At 48.4% G+C, this 14,139-nt stretch overlaps 5 protein-coding genes across 5 annotated transcripts; 3 read left to right on the forward strand and 2 right to left on the reverse strand.

Annotated features, from left to right (window-relative positions):
* Nucleotides 1-483: 483 nt before the first annotated feature.
* On the forward strand, nucleotides 484-2,307 carry HO173_012535 (uncharacterized protein; the record flags this gene model as incomplete). The annotated part of the gene is made up of 2 exons (XM_037314404.1): nucleotides 484-633; nucleotides 691-2,307. The coding sequence occupies 2 exons, from the start codon at nucleotides 484-486 to the stop codon at nucleotides 2,305-2,307; spliced, it is 1,767 nt and encodes a 588-aa protein (XP_037158712.1).
* A 3,878-nt stretch (nucleotides 2,308-6,185) lies between these two features.
* Nucleotides 6,186-7,514, forward strand: HO173_012536 (uncharacterized protein; the record flags this gene model as incomplete). Its single annotated transcript, XM_037314405.1, has 3 exons — nucleotides 6,186-6,230; nucleotides 6,367-6,740; nucleotides 6,791-7,514. The coding sequence occupies 3 exons, from the start codon at nucleotides 6,186-6,188 to the stop codon at nucleotides 7,512-7,514; spliced, it is 1,143 nt and encodes a 380-aa protein (XP_037158713.1).
* A 325-nt stretch (nucleotides 7,515-7,839) lies between these two features.
* On the reverse strand, nucleotides 7,840-8,930 carry HO173_012537 (uncharacterized protein; the record flags this gene model as incomplete). Its single annotated transcript, XM_037314406.1, has 4 exons — nucleotides 7,840-7,871; nucleotides 7,929-8,252; nucleotides 8,308-8,788; nucleotides 8,841-8,930. 4 exons carry the CDS (start codon nucleotides 8,928-8,930, stop codon nucleotides 7,840-7,842), a joined length of 927 nt encoding a protein of 308 aa, XP_037158714.1.
* A 382-nt stretch (nucleotides 8,931-9,312) lies between these two features.
* On the reverse strand, nucleotides 9,313-10,807 carry HO173_012538 (uncharacterized protein; the record flags this gene model as incomplete). The annotated part of the gene is made up of 7 exons (XM_037314407.1): nucleotides 9,313-9,382; nucleotides 9,438-9,946; nucleotides 10,003-10,313; nucleotides 10,371-10,533; nucleotides 10,585-10,627; nucleotides 10,685-10,698; nucleotides 10,760-10,807. 7 exons carry the CDS (start codon nucleotides 10,805-10,807, stop codon nucleotides 9,313-9,315), a joined length of 1,158 nt encoding a protein of 385 aa, XP_037158715.1.
* A 369-nt stretch (nucleotides 10,808-11,176) lies between these two features.
* HO173_012539 (uncharacterized protein) lies at nucleotides 11,177-14,098 on the forward strand (the record flags this gene model as incomplete). The annotated part of the gene is made up of 5 exons (XM_037314408.1): nucleotides 11,177-11,194; nucleotides 11,258-11,370; nucleotides 11,433-11,928; nucleotides 11,979-12,241; nucleotides 12,298-14,098. The coding sequence occupies 5 exons, from the start codon at nucleotides 11,177-11,179 to the stop codon at nucleotides 14,096-14,098; spliced, it is 2,691 nt and encodes an 896-aa protein (XP_037158716.1).
* Between the last annotated feature and the right edge of the window lie 41 nt (nucleotides 14,099-14,139).

Genomic DNA, 14,139 nt, shown 5'->3' on the forward strand with positions numbered 1-14,139 from the left:
GTAGTTTCGGAATCAGAATTCTGACGAGTGCAGGAGTTGCGCGGGGAGTGGCACAGGAATATGTGCCTTATGCACAGCATGCTGCTGCAGGCCACTTGACAGTGTGGAAGAGTCATGACAGCATGGCTTCAACCATGCTGTCAAGGTCTGACAGCTGGCAAGCATCAAGCGTATTTACCTCAAATTTTGGTCGTTCAATGGTCCTCGCCATCTTTAAACTCTTTGTCTACGTTCTCCCCACGGCGATGTAGTCGTAGACAGTGGAAGTGACCCTCTTACGATAGAGGATAAGTGGAGTGATATTCCGACCCCTCGGCCGTCCTCGAGGGCGATGTTCAAAGCGGACCAACATTTTGCCGAGGAAAGCAGCAAAGCTTACACTTCATCTGTACTCACTCGTACTTCATGCCTTCAATTTTCAATTCGAAGAACCTTACAGGCTTGCTGCTGTGCTAGGGTAATTCTAATGTATTGCCAATCATAATGGCATCTCACTCCTTGGCAATTGCCAAAGCATCATTAGCAGCTGGCATGATCAGACCGGATCCGACATCAGTTCCCAAATTGGAAATTGCTCGCTTTCACACTCTCCTTGAGGCTGTGCTAAGGCAATGCTCTTCGGCAAACATCCAGGTTTGACGGCTACATCTGAATGGATGATGAGATAGCTAAATGGAATCCTGAGAACAGCTGTGTAAAGATTGGCTACTGAAGAACATCATACCATCTGCTGCCCGGACCACCGCCATTGGGAAATACCTCGTTGCGCTTTCCCTGTCATTTGCGAAGGCCGCATATGGAGATGATCAGAAGCCAGCCAGGGAGACGGCTCCGTCCGCACCGCGAAGACAGCTTCATGTCTTGTATCTATTGAACGATTTGCTTCATCACACCAAATACCATATCGAGTCGCCTTCCGCATATTCTATAATGAATGAAAATTTCCAGTCTTGTCTTGTGGATTTGTTCGGAGCTGCATCTGCCTACAGCTTGAAGGTGTACGTCAAGCAACACAAATGTATTACAGATCTCCTCGATATTTGGGAAGGGCAGGGCTACTACCAGTCTTCATACATTCAGAAACTAAGAGACACAGCCTCCGCCGCTTCCAAAGTTGGCCACGCGAACACGGACGAGGATACAAAACTCTCGGGAGAGGCCTTGAGCGAGGAGAGAAAAGATGCACCTTATATTCTTCCACCTTCCCATGGCGATCCTCTGACCCCGTTCTATGACTTACCTGCTGGTAACATGATGCCTCATGTCATGCCGAACTCAGCCAGAGCCGTCAACCCTCAGCTTGTGAAAGCACTGCAGTTTACAGCAGGACCAGCAGATGAGAATCTGGTGAAAGCGGTGAAGGACTTTTTGAAAAACGTGGATTCGCTAGATGCACATGGCTTTGAAGGTCGACAAGATGATATGGATATCGATGAGTTGGGTCAGTCAGTCTTGGGCGACGAGGTCACAGGGAACATTTTGGAGGGCGAGGGATACTATGGGTGGTCCAAAGCATTTTGTGAGAAAATGAAGAAGAGAGGAGTAGGCCTTGGAGATATTGGAAAGATTATGGGGCGTGCTGGAAGCATCGACAGAAGTTTGAGTCCCCGCAAGAGGAGAAGATACAGCGATGCTGGCAGCAGCAGGAGCCGGGACAGGACCATGGACAGAAGTCGGTCGAGTTCATTGTCATCAGATCAAGGTTCGAGGCGTCGGGATAGCCAGCGACCATCTTCAAAGTCAAGAAATTTATCAAGAGAGCGAAGACGATACCGCAGCCTGCGCAGCCGCTCCCGATCAAGATCTCCGCCGTACTCACCGCCGCAGACGGTTTCAGTCTTTCAAAGACCACCGCCGCCAGCAAGTCCACAGCCCATGCAACAAACACAGGCTCGAAGGCCTTCCCCACCATCTTCCATGCCTTTCCAACACCCATTCTCGAAAGGTTTCCCACTCGGTCCTGGAGCGGTTCCTATTCCTCCTCCGCCACCTCCTAACTATCACGGTCCGTGGCCACCACCACCACCACCCATGCCGAACCTCAACAGAGTGAACGCGGTGCCGGCGCCGGCCCCACCAACAGGCCCCAAGATAGGTCAAAATCACGGTGCAGCTGCAACTCAACGAGGCTCCCACTCCGGCCTTCAAAGCCAAGCGCCGCAGAACTTTGGCGGCTGGGGTCAGCAGCAATTAGGCCATGTCAGTGAATTTCCTTATGGGGACCGTGGTGGCACACAGCAGCCATTCAATGGAAATATTCAGAACAGTAGGGGCCGAGGATATGGCCGAGGAGGATGGACCAGGTAGCAATAGTTCAGACGGGCTCATGTACGATCATCAACATGCTAACGCTTCCCTGGAACCCAAATCAAAGGCTACTTTCAGCGTCACAACAAGCAGGCACAAGTGTACGAAGCTCGTATCTTCCTGCGCGTTTGGCCATTTTCATTACGCTGAGCATGCGGATGCCAGGGATACGAAGGGGAAAAAGCTGTGTACAGGAAGGGTTAAGGCAAGAATGGTTGCAGGGCGTGGAGGTGATTCGCTGGTGGGTCTTGTGCCTGACTATGTGACGAGGGTCTTTGGTAGATCTAGTGAAAGATAGCCGGTTGAGATGATGACATGGTCGTTCCTTACGTGTGAGAAGGCTCAGTACTAGAGTCAAAGCTCGATATAGCGGAATTCGAGTTAACGGAACTTTCGCCATAGCGGAGAAACTCCGCAGATTCCACACAAATCCCATACAAATAAGGGAAACTCTCGCTACAACTCTACAACGGAATAATTTCTTCAAATTAACGGAATGGTTGAAACTTCTACAAGCCTTCTAGGCCTTTAATAGCCCCTTCACCTATAAAAATCGACGAAGGGCTATCAAAGATAGTCAAAGGAAGGCTCTACGGGCTTGGTACAAGGACGAATCCAATGGGAAGCAAACTCTTGACTCCTGTGGCTATTAGTGGTAGTAGGAATTCGGAGATATAGGTGAAGCGTAAAAGGAACTGCAACTTCGTAAGGTTATTGGGCTACGTCAGGGTAAGTTAAATAGCTAATTTGGAGCGAAATAAATGAATTTGATAGCCATCAAGTGGTATTTTTTTATATATAGGGCTAGGGCTATCTACTAGCGTACTTTCATTATTACGGAATTAGTCTATCCGATAACCTCCCACATGTAACAAATCCATTTTTCCTACTACCATCTCCACCACCACTCCACTCCCACCATATAATCTACTATGAATGGCTTGTATCTAGTCTAGAGACTACATAGCAACTACCCTATCATGAAATCGCTTCACACAGTCCCCTTTGCGACATAAGAAGACTTTACATACACTGCACCCCCCCTTAGTCCTTGGGGAAATACCACTATTACCACTAATCTCTCTACCAAAACCTCTTCCCTTAATGTCTATGCGACATTGAACACACGTACGACTACCCTTCAAGTCCTGCCAGTTATGATTACCTCGTAAATGCCTTGATAGTATAATAACAGGGGGTGGAGGTAGATTTGTTACATTAGATCCGGGAGGTTATCGGATAAGAATAAGGTAGGGCTGAGCTATAAAACCTTGAATTTGTATATGCAGCCAATTATCCGATAAACGCCGAGAGGCAACAAATTTCGCCCTATGTTGCCGGAGTCTCGGCGTTTATCGGATAAATTCGAGTCCGCTACGCTCTTTGGTTAGACCGGCTGAGTCAGCCCGCTAGCCCTCCCGAGGCCCCTCATCAAAAAAATAGGTGTACGTTATTTACATATACTCGTGCTATCCAGAAGTAAGTTCTTTAATACTTGTTAGTGAGTCTTTGATAGAGCGAGGACACCATAGATCAAGGACATGCCGCTAAGTGGAATATTTTGGTGTCCTCCTCTATCAACTCTTTTGAATCACGAGTAGAGTGAGGACATCAATAGATTAACCGATATTCGACTAAGTGGAAGGATTTATTGGTGTCCTCGCTCTATTAAAGAACTCACTCTGACAGCACGAGTAGAACAACTTTTTTGTTTTCTATTAAATTTTTAAGATATTTTTTTTAAATTATAGAGTAAAGTTTACGCTTTTAAATAAAAGAAGAATTTTAGAATTTAGTCTTATAATTATTAAAGCGCACCAGGGGTGACAGAAGTCTGAATACCGAGGTTTACCCGGCTACCTGCAAACTGATAGAGAATTTTTTTTGGTGGAAGCCTACGGTAGCCGGTTAAACCTCGGTATTTAGACTTCTTCACCCTCTGGTGGCGCAAGAAATTTAAATATCGCTCACCAAAGTTCGCTCACTAAATTTACCGGCAGCCCTAATAAAAAAATAGGTGTATATTATTTAATTTTAGAATAACTCTTTTTTTTCTATTAAAATTTTGAGATTCTTTTTCAAATTATAGTCTACAGCTTACGCTTTTTAAAAATAAAAAAATTTCGAATTTAGATTCTATAGTTCTTCAAAGACATAGAATTCAAAATATCGCTTATCAAAAATCGCTTACTAAAGATCGCTTATTAAATTTACTCGACAGCCCTAATCAAATAAAATAGTTATGAATTTAATTCATAGGCCTTTACTCGTCTCGCTACAACGGACTAACTAATAAGATTTATTGGTTCAGCTATATCGAGCTTTGACTGTAGGTACTTCTGTACTTCACTTTACTTAGTCTAGTCTTGAGTGTGGGGAGTAAGCGAGGGGAAGCTACTGCAGCGAAGAGTGTGGGGAGTTTGGGGAGGGTGGGGGTCTTGCATATGTTCTGCAGGATAGATCCTAAGCTACCTAGGTACATGTACTTGTAGCGTGTTGGTGTGATGCAACTTTCCCTCATCGGCTCTGACGGCACGACTACTACACTACTCGTACGCTCGACTGGTTCTCGGTTTACCCTTTTTTACTTTACCACCAATGACGAACAGCACCACCAGCACCCTTTCCCCTCAGTAACACGTAAGAATTAACTTGTGTATTGCGAATGCTTTGGCCTTGCTTTGTCTCAGGGCAGATGAAGCAAGCATTTGTGTAAGAGTAGCTCACCAGGGTCACTCCAAAAAACTCACCTACAAGTACCGCCTTCAGGTACTGACCCTGGCTTCGGAGAAAAGAGGCCATGTGGATTGGCCTTGTCCCCGGGTACGAGGGGTAGTTAAAATTACAAGTATAACACTTTGCTAATAAGCAACAAGGAATAAGCGAAGAGAAAAAAGACAAAAGAGAAGCCGGACGAGAGATATGAATCCATGTACTCTTCTTTCATTCGCCCATCTCTCGACTCTCTTCCCTTTCTCCCTTTTCCCCCTGTTCCCACCATATTCTCTCACGTGCGTAATCTCTGCAGTCCCGATAGGCTATACTACAAAGAGAGGGTGCCCTGCAGCTCGCTGTCCAGATCTTTGATGCAACTTTGCTTCCATACAACCTATTCTTACGCTACGACGTGTTTGGAAAAGACCCAACCATATAGACATAGACACTAACGTACCTTACCTCCAACCCCCCCGAGTCTTCATCCACATCATCCACATTCCGAGCTTCCTACCCCACGCTGCGAGAGCGCCTGCATACTCGTAGCCTTAAGTACTGACTTGCATACGGCCACTAAAAGTACTTGTTGCTCAAGCTGCATCATGCTCAGCACGGACTCCAACCTTCCTTGAGTGAATGGTAAAGTATGGCTTCATCTTTCACCTGCCCTATTACCGAGTATCACGGCTTCGATTTAATGTCCTGCAAATACTTCTGCTCTGCACGTCCCAAACATCTCTGACTAGAATCCCAACTACGCCGATCCTGTATGTATTCGTCTTGCCTGGTCTTTATCCTTCTATCCCATCACTTCCTCTCACAGTGACTATTCGCTTACTCAGAGCATCTCGGTGTCTGAGCGCTCCTCAGCCGTGATCCTGCCATTCCCGCTCCCCATTGCTTCGCGTTGGAATACAAATTAGCTCTCGTGCATGAAGGGAATCCAAGGCGAACGGGAAAGCATGGCAGAGACTTGTCCTTCTATCATCCGCCTGCCGGAATCAGTGTCCACGTAGCACAGCTCATATCGTGCTTGTACTTTCTTTTCTTTTTGAGAAGTCCTCTCCGATTGACTTTCAAAAATCTTCATGTCCAATCTTTCTGTGTCACATTTCTTTCCGCTGCCTTTCATGTTACCCAACCGCTGATTATTCGTCTTCACAATGGAGCAGTCAAGCCTTCTGATGTCGGCCAGAGTCCACTTTCTTGTAAGTCTGCTATGCTCCAAAGCCAGTGGGGATATATCTTGTTTTTCAATGTTTCATGAAAACTAGATGGGGCTGGTGTTCCTTCAAAAAGACAACAGCGTCTCGAAGCCACTGCTGACTTGTTTTATCAAAATAGGAAGTACAGCTTAGCCTCGTCCATATCCCTTTGGAGCAGTATCAGCATTACTTGCCTTCAGTCCTTCAGCTGCTGTTCCCTTCGGTCGCGGGTCCTAACGAGGATGTACGCAACAGTGGATCCTGGGCAAACAGTCATGCTTTCTTGAACGTCTCTGTCACCTCCATTGAATGCTCCATCGTCTGCGAAAAGGATGTGGCCGAAGACCTGTTCAGACCAGCAATAGATCGGGCCTTATCGTCACCCGGCGCCGATGGTGATCAGTATGCTTCCATCTCTGCGGAAGATTTCGTTGTAATCTCCGTAGAAGGAGCTGGCATGGAGGCTGGGCAGAGAGTGTTAGAATTGACAAGTCCTCTCGCTCTCGCTGGAATGTAAGCTTTACTCTTTGCTAATCGTCATTAGAGTTCCTGACAATGAGCAGTTCGCTATTCTTCATCACCACGTATTATTCCGACTTTATCCTCGTCCCTGCAAAAGCCAAAAGCCAGGTCGTCCGTGCCCTGGAAAACCGTGGTTTTGCATTCGAGAAGTCTTCAGAGTCGTATGTCAACTCATCTGCCCACCACCGGAACGCGTCCTCGAGCTCGTCCTTGAGCTCCGGATTACCTTCGACTCCACCGCCTACCAACATGACAGAGCTTCAGGCTCGCACCTTTGGATTGCTCAATCGCCACTCGATCGTTCCAATGGTACACTCTGAAATCCGCCTTGTCCAATGTGGAGGCCGAAACACCAACCCAGAGACATTTGTGGCCGACGAACTAGCCCTTCAACACGGACTTACTAGGTGTCTCATTCACCAGCCCAAATTCGCGAGTGTGACCCTAACCAGAGATGAATCCGCTGGACTTCTTTTAGAGAAGCGACTTCTCCCTAATTTTGACCTGCCGGGCTCTGATAATGTCTTACTCGGTGCTAGGGAAGACTATCTCATCCCAATTGTCCTGAACCTGGAATCGTTGCCAATTGAAGCAAGTGGTATCGTCTGTGGGGTTGCTGGGAGACTTGTGGACGGGCCCCTCCACCCGATTGAGATGACTTACCTTTCTACTGCCAAAGCTGGGACTGTTATGGTGGACGAGTGTGACCTTGATAGCGCAATGCAGGCACTGAGGCTCGGCGTGAATGGCGAAATTCAGCCGTGATGGATGGACTCATATCATCGAGAACCAAAAAGCCTTAGACATTGCATTGAATTAGCGGGATGGATAGCAAGCCGAAAAATGGCTACAGAGTTGACGGCCTCATTGGGCTTACTAGAATGTAAAACAGCATACACGGGGACTTGAGACCCGACTGCCTATTCACCATCAAGGCTACAGGAATTGAAGCAGCAGTATCGCTTTCGCCTCTTCCGGTTTGTTCAAGCAGTCCCTCGAAGGAGCGCGTGCGTGTTACAAAGATGGCATGTGTCAAGGGCCTGTAGCCCACCATTGCTCCCCCGGTTTATCAATTCCGAGTGCAGCTACATCACTCTGGCATGGCCCAAATACTGACGGTGCCTGTTGGAAACTCAGCGTGCATCTAGATCAATCAGAAAGGGGTGGATAGGTACTCACCATCAACTCCGGCACTAGCCCATTCCTTCTTTACCCCATTACAAGCTACAGCGCTGGCCACCTTCCCGCCATGCGCCTCGAGTTTCTCGATCACCTTCCCCTCCAGCAAGTCCCAAGCATACAATTTCCCATCCTCACTTCCACTTATCACCACTGAGTCCGCCATGCCCAGACACGATCTGACTCGATAGTCCTTGTTCGTATGGCCTCTGTAGCTTTGCAACAACTGGCCATTGCTCCTATCCATAAGTCTAATAGTTGAGTCAAGAGTAGAAACCAGGACCGCATTGCCATCTTGCGTTTGCTGGACTGATGTGATGGGTTCTGAAAGTACTTTCGATCAGCGACCCAGAATCCACAACGGCTAGAAAAGACATACGGCCAATGACATCCACAAATGTCATTCCCATCCGCAAATCATAGACCCTCATCCTCCCGTCCACGCTCCCCGTCACGATCTCATGCCCAACCACATGCAAACTGCTGAAACTATCTCTTGCCTCCTCGAGAACCTGTATTGGCTTCGTACTCTGGCTCCTGCAATCCCACAACCTGACAGTAGCATCATAGCTCCCGCTGATGACCACACTGCCATCTTCCCCACCAAAACCCACACAGTTGACACGGCCGAAGTGCCCGCTCCATCGTTTCAATGTTCGAGCTGTGGCAACGTCCCAGAGAAAGACTTGCTTGTCACCGCCGACGCTGGCGAACCGGGCATTGTCGGCTGTAACGGCTAGGTCGAGGACTTCGTAGCTGTGGGCTCTGTAGGTTTGAATGAGGCCTGATTTGGGAGTGGAGCTGGAGGCTTTGGAGGGGTTGTAGAGGTGGACGGAGCGGTCACTTGAACCCGTGAGGATCTAGGGAGAACGAAGCATTAGTTCCGTAAGGGGATGAAATCAGGGATTTCACATATTGACCAGCCCCACAGCTATACACCACGGCGTGGATTGCGCCTGAATGCCCGGAGAGGGTCGTCACTTGACGATTGGGAAATATCATCACATTTTGGGTAGTGGTGGACTGGTTTGGAGCTTGCTCATTCGTCTACGATTGCGGAGCCTAAACATAATTGGCTACTACTCTACGCTACGAGTGTAAGAAAGCCAAGAAATTGTTAAAACCACAGATCGTAGGATTGAGAATGCTGTTGCATTCGAGAGCTTCATTTCCCATCATCTGAGTACTACTAGTTGAACAGAAAGCTTGATTACGTTAGACAGCAAACATGGAGACTCCACTGGAAAAGGAAGAAGGATGGATTGCCAGCTACTGGCACTCACGGCCTTCAAGGTTGCAAAGGTTCTTCGAATGATGAGCAGGCCCACAAAGTGCAAGCCGGAGAACTTTTCCATCCCGACTTATTTGCAGGCAGAGATCGCTTCTAACGACGTCCGTGGCTTCGCTGAACACTGCCTTGCATTTGCTCTAATTCCATCTCCAATTGCTTGATACTGCAAGATCGTCAGCGGGAGCTTCTGATAGGAATAAATGCTGGACAACACATACGCTGCGTGTGTGCTTTCAAGATCCTTGTTCAGGCGGTCACGCTCAGAGATCAACTTCTGCTCCCATGCTCTGAATCGGTTCTCCTCCACCTTCACCTGCTCTGTGAATCTCTTACGTAGGCTCTCTTCCTCCTCTTTGAATTTGGGATTGTCAAGCTTCCTCGGTCGAGCTTCGCCGAACTTCCTCGTCTCCATCTGCTGGGCGCGGTACGCTTCATAGTGCATCTCTTCGGTGGTGTGAATGAGGTCCAGCATGTGGGTTCTAATGAGAATTGACCGCAGCTTCTTGAAATCGCAGTGGTCTTCGTTTTCAACCTCTGCGACCCCCCAAGAGTATTGACGTCCCTTCAGGACACGCCCGTCATGGGTCTTCACGTCCTTCTCAGATCCAATGACAGCGAACGGCATGGCTTCCGTCAAAGCCCGAGCGTGGTGGGCGGCAGCGTCGTCGTCTTCCTCTAGCGGTGGTTGGTATATCTTGATCCCTTGTGCTTCAACAACAGCTCGGATCTACAGATCTGCGTCAGTTACATTCAGAATTGTTCGAATCCTCGGAGTAAATGTACTCTTCTCTTGAATGTAGCCAGATCTGCCGGACTCAGTGTGTCCGCTTTGGCTACGACAGGAATGAGATTGACCCTCGAGCTCAAGCGCTTCATGACTTCGATATCCAGGGGCTTTAACGTATGACCGGTCGGTCTGATGAAGTAAAGGCACGCATGAACACGGAGATCGATCCTGTCGGCTCGGCGAGGCTGTTGTTCTTGCAACATGTACGACTCATGTTGATCGTCCAAGAACTCTATGATTGGCATCCACGAGTCGCGGTTGTTGACGTAGTCGCCGAAGCCGGGAGTGTCGATGACCGTCAAGCGGACTGTCCCATAATTTTAGAATAGGTATTCCAATAACCCAAGCAGTTGAAGATAAATACCCTTGAAGAATTTCTCTTCCAGCTCAGCCTTGGTGATCTCGATCTCAACAGTTTTGTCTACTTGCTTCGCATGGCGGCGCCTGTGGTCTGCGTAGTTCTTGATGGTTGTCGAGAACAAGGTATTGATGAACGTCGTCTTTCCCAGGCCTGATTCGCCTGCAACCTGGGACAGATAAGCCTATTCAAGTTACTCACTGGAAAGGTGTGGGAATACCATGATGGTGAATGCAGCTCCACGTTTAGCAACGATCTTATGCCTGGAGCCAAGTCAGTCGAGGCTGGACTGTGCTTTTCGGACACGTCAAAGTATGTACCTCTGGTTTGGAAGCTACACCCAACGGCACATGTTAGAAAATTGCTGTGGGTGAAGCACGTGAGAATAGACTCACGTTGGCAATGCCAATTGGCGAAGCAGCCTCAGACATTGCTGGCGCCATGTTAAAGCTCAATTTGTAGGGGCCCGCAGTAATTGAGGTGCAAAAGCTGGGAAGGGATTGTAAAGTCAGAGATTTTCTGGCTCTTGCAATTGGAAGAGGCGTGTGTAAGGTCGAGTGACTTCGAAGTCTGAAAACACGTTCACCAGTCAGTCCGACACAGAGCTCGTTAAGGGGAACTCTGGAAAGGGACAATTTTCCGGCTAACCACTTTAGCACTAGCGCCACGGTCCGAGCTTTTCGATTTTTTTTTGAAGGACCTCGGATCAGACTGTGCGACAATTGGTCAACGACGGTTTCGACGCATGCGCTTCAACCCATGGCTTTTGGTTCCTTTCTGTTCCCTGAAGCTATGTCTTTTAGATAGTCACTATGAAGACCGAGTTCAAGGTAGCGTTTCCCAGTTGTCCCCTTCTGTCAATGCTTTTTGCAGAAACTAAGGCTTGGCAACAGTTCTCTAACCTGCTGGGCACAGTCTATTGCAAAGGAAACCTCCTCTTTACTCCTGATGGGACTTGTCTGCTTTCACCAGTCGGTAATCGTGTCACTGTGTTTGACCTGATCAAGTACGTGGCCCGGCTGCCCCAGCATTCCGCAAGTTTGTAGCCACTAAGACTGACATTATCAGCAATAAGTCCTATACCTTTCCCTTTTCGCATCGCCGGAATATCTCCCGCTTAGCCCTCAGTCCGCGCGGAAACCTACTCCTCTCTGTTGACGAAGATGGTCGGGCCATTCTAGCCAACTTTCCTCGACGGCTTGCCCTTCACCACTTCTCTTTTAAAGCGCCTGTTTCTGCCCTAGCCTTTTCACCTTCTGGTCACCACTTCGCTGTTGGTGTTGGAAGACTTGTTGAAGTATGGAAAACACCTTCGACACCAGATGCAACTACAGATGAGGGTCTTGAATACGCGCCATTTGTTCGGCATAGAGTGCATGCTGGGCATTACGATACTGTCCAGAGTATAGAATGGTCGAGTGACTCTCGTTTCTTTTTGAGTTCCGCGAAAGACCTTACAGCTCGAATATGGAGCCTCGATCCCGAAGAGGGTTTTATCCCTACAACACTAGCAGGCCATCGAGAAGGCGTTTTGGGTGCGTGGTTCTCATGCGATCAGGAACAGGTAAGCCGAAATACCTAGCGTTGCTGGAATAGATTCTGAGATCAAGGCAGATTTACACAGTCAGCCAAGATGGTGCGCTCTTTAGATGGAGCTACTCGCAAAGGCCAGGCGCAAACGGCGACGTCAACATTCGTGAAGATGACGAAGACCCTCTACAGTGGAGAATCGTACAACGACATTATTTCATGCAGAACAATGCGAAAGTCAAGTGTGCTGCGTATCATGCCGAATCCAATCTACTTGTAGCCGGCTTTTCCAACGGCCTTTTTGGATTGTATGAGCTCCCGGATTTCAACATGATACACACCTTAAGGTGCACTTCCACGGTTCTGATTGCTTGAATACGAAATGCTGACGACGCTTTCATAGTATATCTCAAAATGAGATAGATTTTGTGACTTTGAACAATTCAGGGGAATGGTTGGCATTTGGTGCGTCGAAACTTGGCCAGCTTCTTGTTTGGGAGTGGCAATCAGAGTCCTATATCCTGAAACAACAAGGCCATTTCGACTCCATGAACGCTTTGGTCTACTCTCCAGATGGTCAACGTATCATTACGACTGCGGATGACGGCAAGATCAAGGTTTGGGACACACAATCAGGCTTCTGTATTGTCACATTTACCGAGCATTCAAGCAGCGTGACTGCCTGCGAGTTTGCGAAGAGAGGTAATGTTCTTTTCACCTCAAGTCTTGATGGCTCAATCAGAGCGTGGGATTTAATACGGTATCGGAATTTTAGAACATTCACAGCACCTACCCGGTTATCATTTTCTTCTGTCGCTGTGGACCCTAGTGGTGAAGTCGTGTGCGCGGGATCGCTGGACTCCTTTGACATCCATATCTGGTCAGTTCAAACGGGCCAATTACTCGATCAGCTATCTGGGCATGAAGGCCCAGTCGCATCTTTAGCATTTGCACCTTCCGGTGATGTCGTTGTAAGCGGTAGTTGGGACCATACAGTGCGCATATGGAGCATCTTTGGTCGGACCCAGACCAGTGAGCCAATACAGCTACAAGCGAATGTCCTTCATGTTGCATTCCGCCCCGATTCGAAACAGGTAGCCGTTTCTACCTTGGACGGTCAGCTAACTTTCTGGTCTGTCTCTGAAGCTAGTCAGGAAGCTGGTGTGGATGGCCGTCGTGATGTCTCGGGCGGTCGAAGAATCTCGGATCGAAGGACCGCAGCCAACGTCGCAGGGACAAAGTCTTTCAACTGTATAGCTTACAGTGCTGACGGTAGCTGCGTCATTGCTGGCGGAAACTCCAAGTACATATGTCTCTATGACGTCCAGTCCGGCACACTCATCAAGAAATTTACCGTTTCGGTCAACTTGTCGTTGGAAGGCACCCAAGAGTTTTTAAACAGCCGCAACCTCACCGAAGCTGGTCCAAGAGGCTTGATAGATGAGAAGGGTGAAGCTTCGGATCTCGAAGACCGCATTGACCATACATTACCTGGCGCTACTCGTGGCGACCTTTCTGTTCGGCGGACGCAGCCAGAAGTGCGCGCACCAGCAGTTGCGTTCTCGCCCACAGGCGGAGCCTTCTGCGCCGCATCGACTGAGGGTCTTCTTGTCTATTCGCTTGATAGCGCCCTCCAATTCGACCCTTTCGATCTCGACATCAATATCACACCGGCTTCTACCCTGCAAGCCATCAAGGAGAAAGACTTTCTTCTTGCCCTTATCATGGCTTTCCGACTCAACGAGCGGCTGTTAATTCGTCGAGTCTATGAAGCAATTCCTGTTACCGATGTCACTCTTCTTGTCAAGGACATACCTATCGTATACCTCGCCCGACTCCTGCGTTTCGTCGCCCAAGCTACCGATGAGAGTCCTCACCTCGAATTCAATCTTCGATGGATTGAGGCTTTATTACATGCACATGGTCCCTATCTGAAAGATCACGCTAGCTCATTGGCCTCCGAGCTGCGAACTGTACAAAAGGCGATAGCGAAAATCCAATTAGAGTTGGCCAGATTAGCGGATGATAATATTTATGCACTGGACTATTTGCTTGCGCAGCCGTTGCTCCTCGCAGGGGTGGATCACGGGTCCGAAGAGGCGCCATTGATGGTGAATGGCAACGGCGCTTTAGATGATTGTATGGATGAGGATATGGAAGGCGATTGGATTGGCCTAGACGACAAAGATGGTCACGTAGACTAGCATCTTGCACAAATTCCGGTTCAAGTTGAACCTTTGCCCGT

This window comes from Letharia columbiana, assembly GCF_014066305.1.
Source record: "Letharia columbiana isolate WasteWater2 chromosome Unknown Sc0000083_s0, whole genome shotgun sequence".
NCBI classification, from domain to species: domain Eukaryota; kingdom Fungi; phylum Ascomycota; class Lecanoromycetes; order Lecanorales; family Parmeliaceae; genus Letharia; species Letharia columbiana.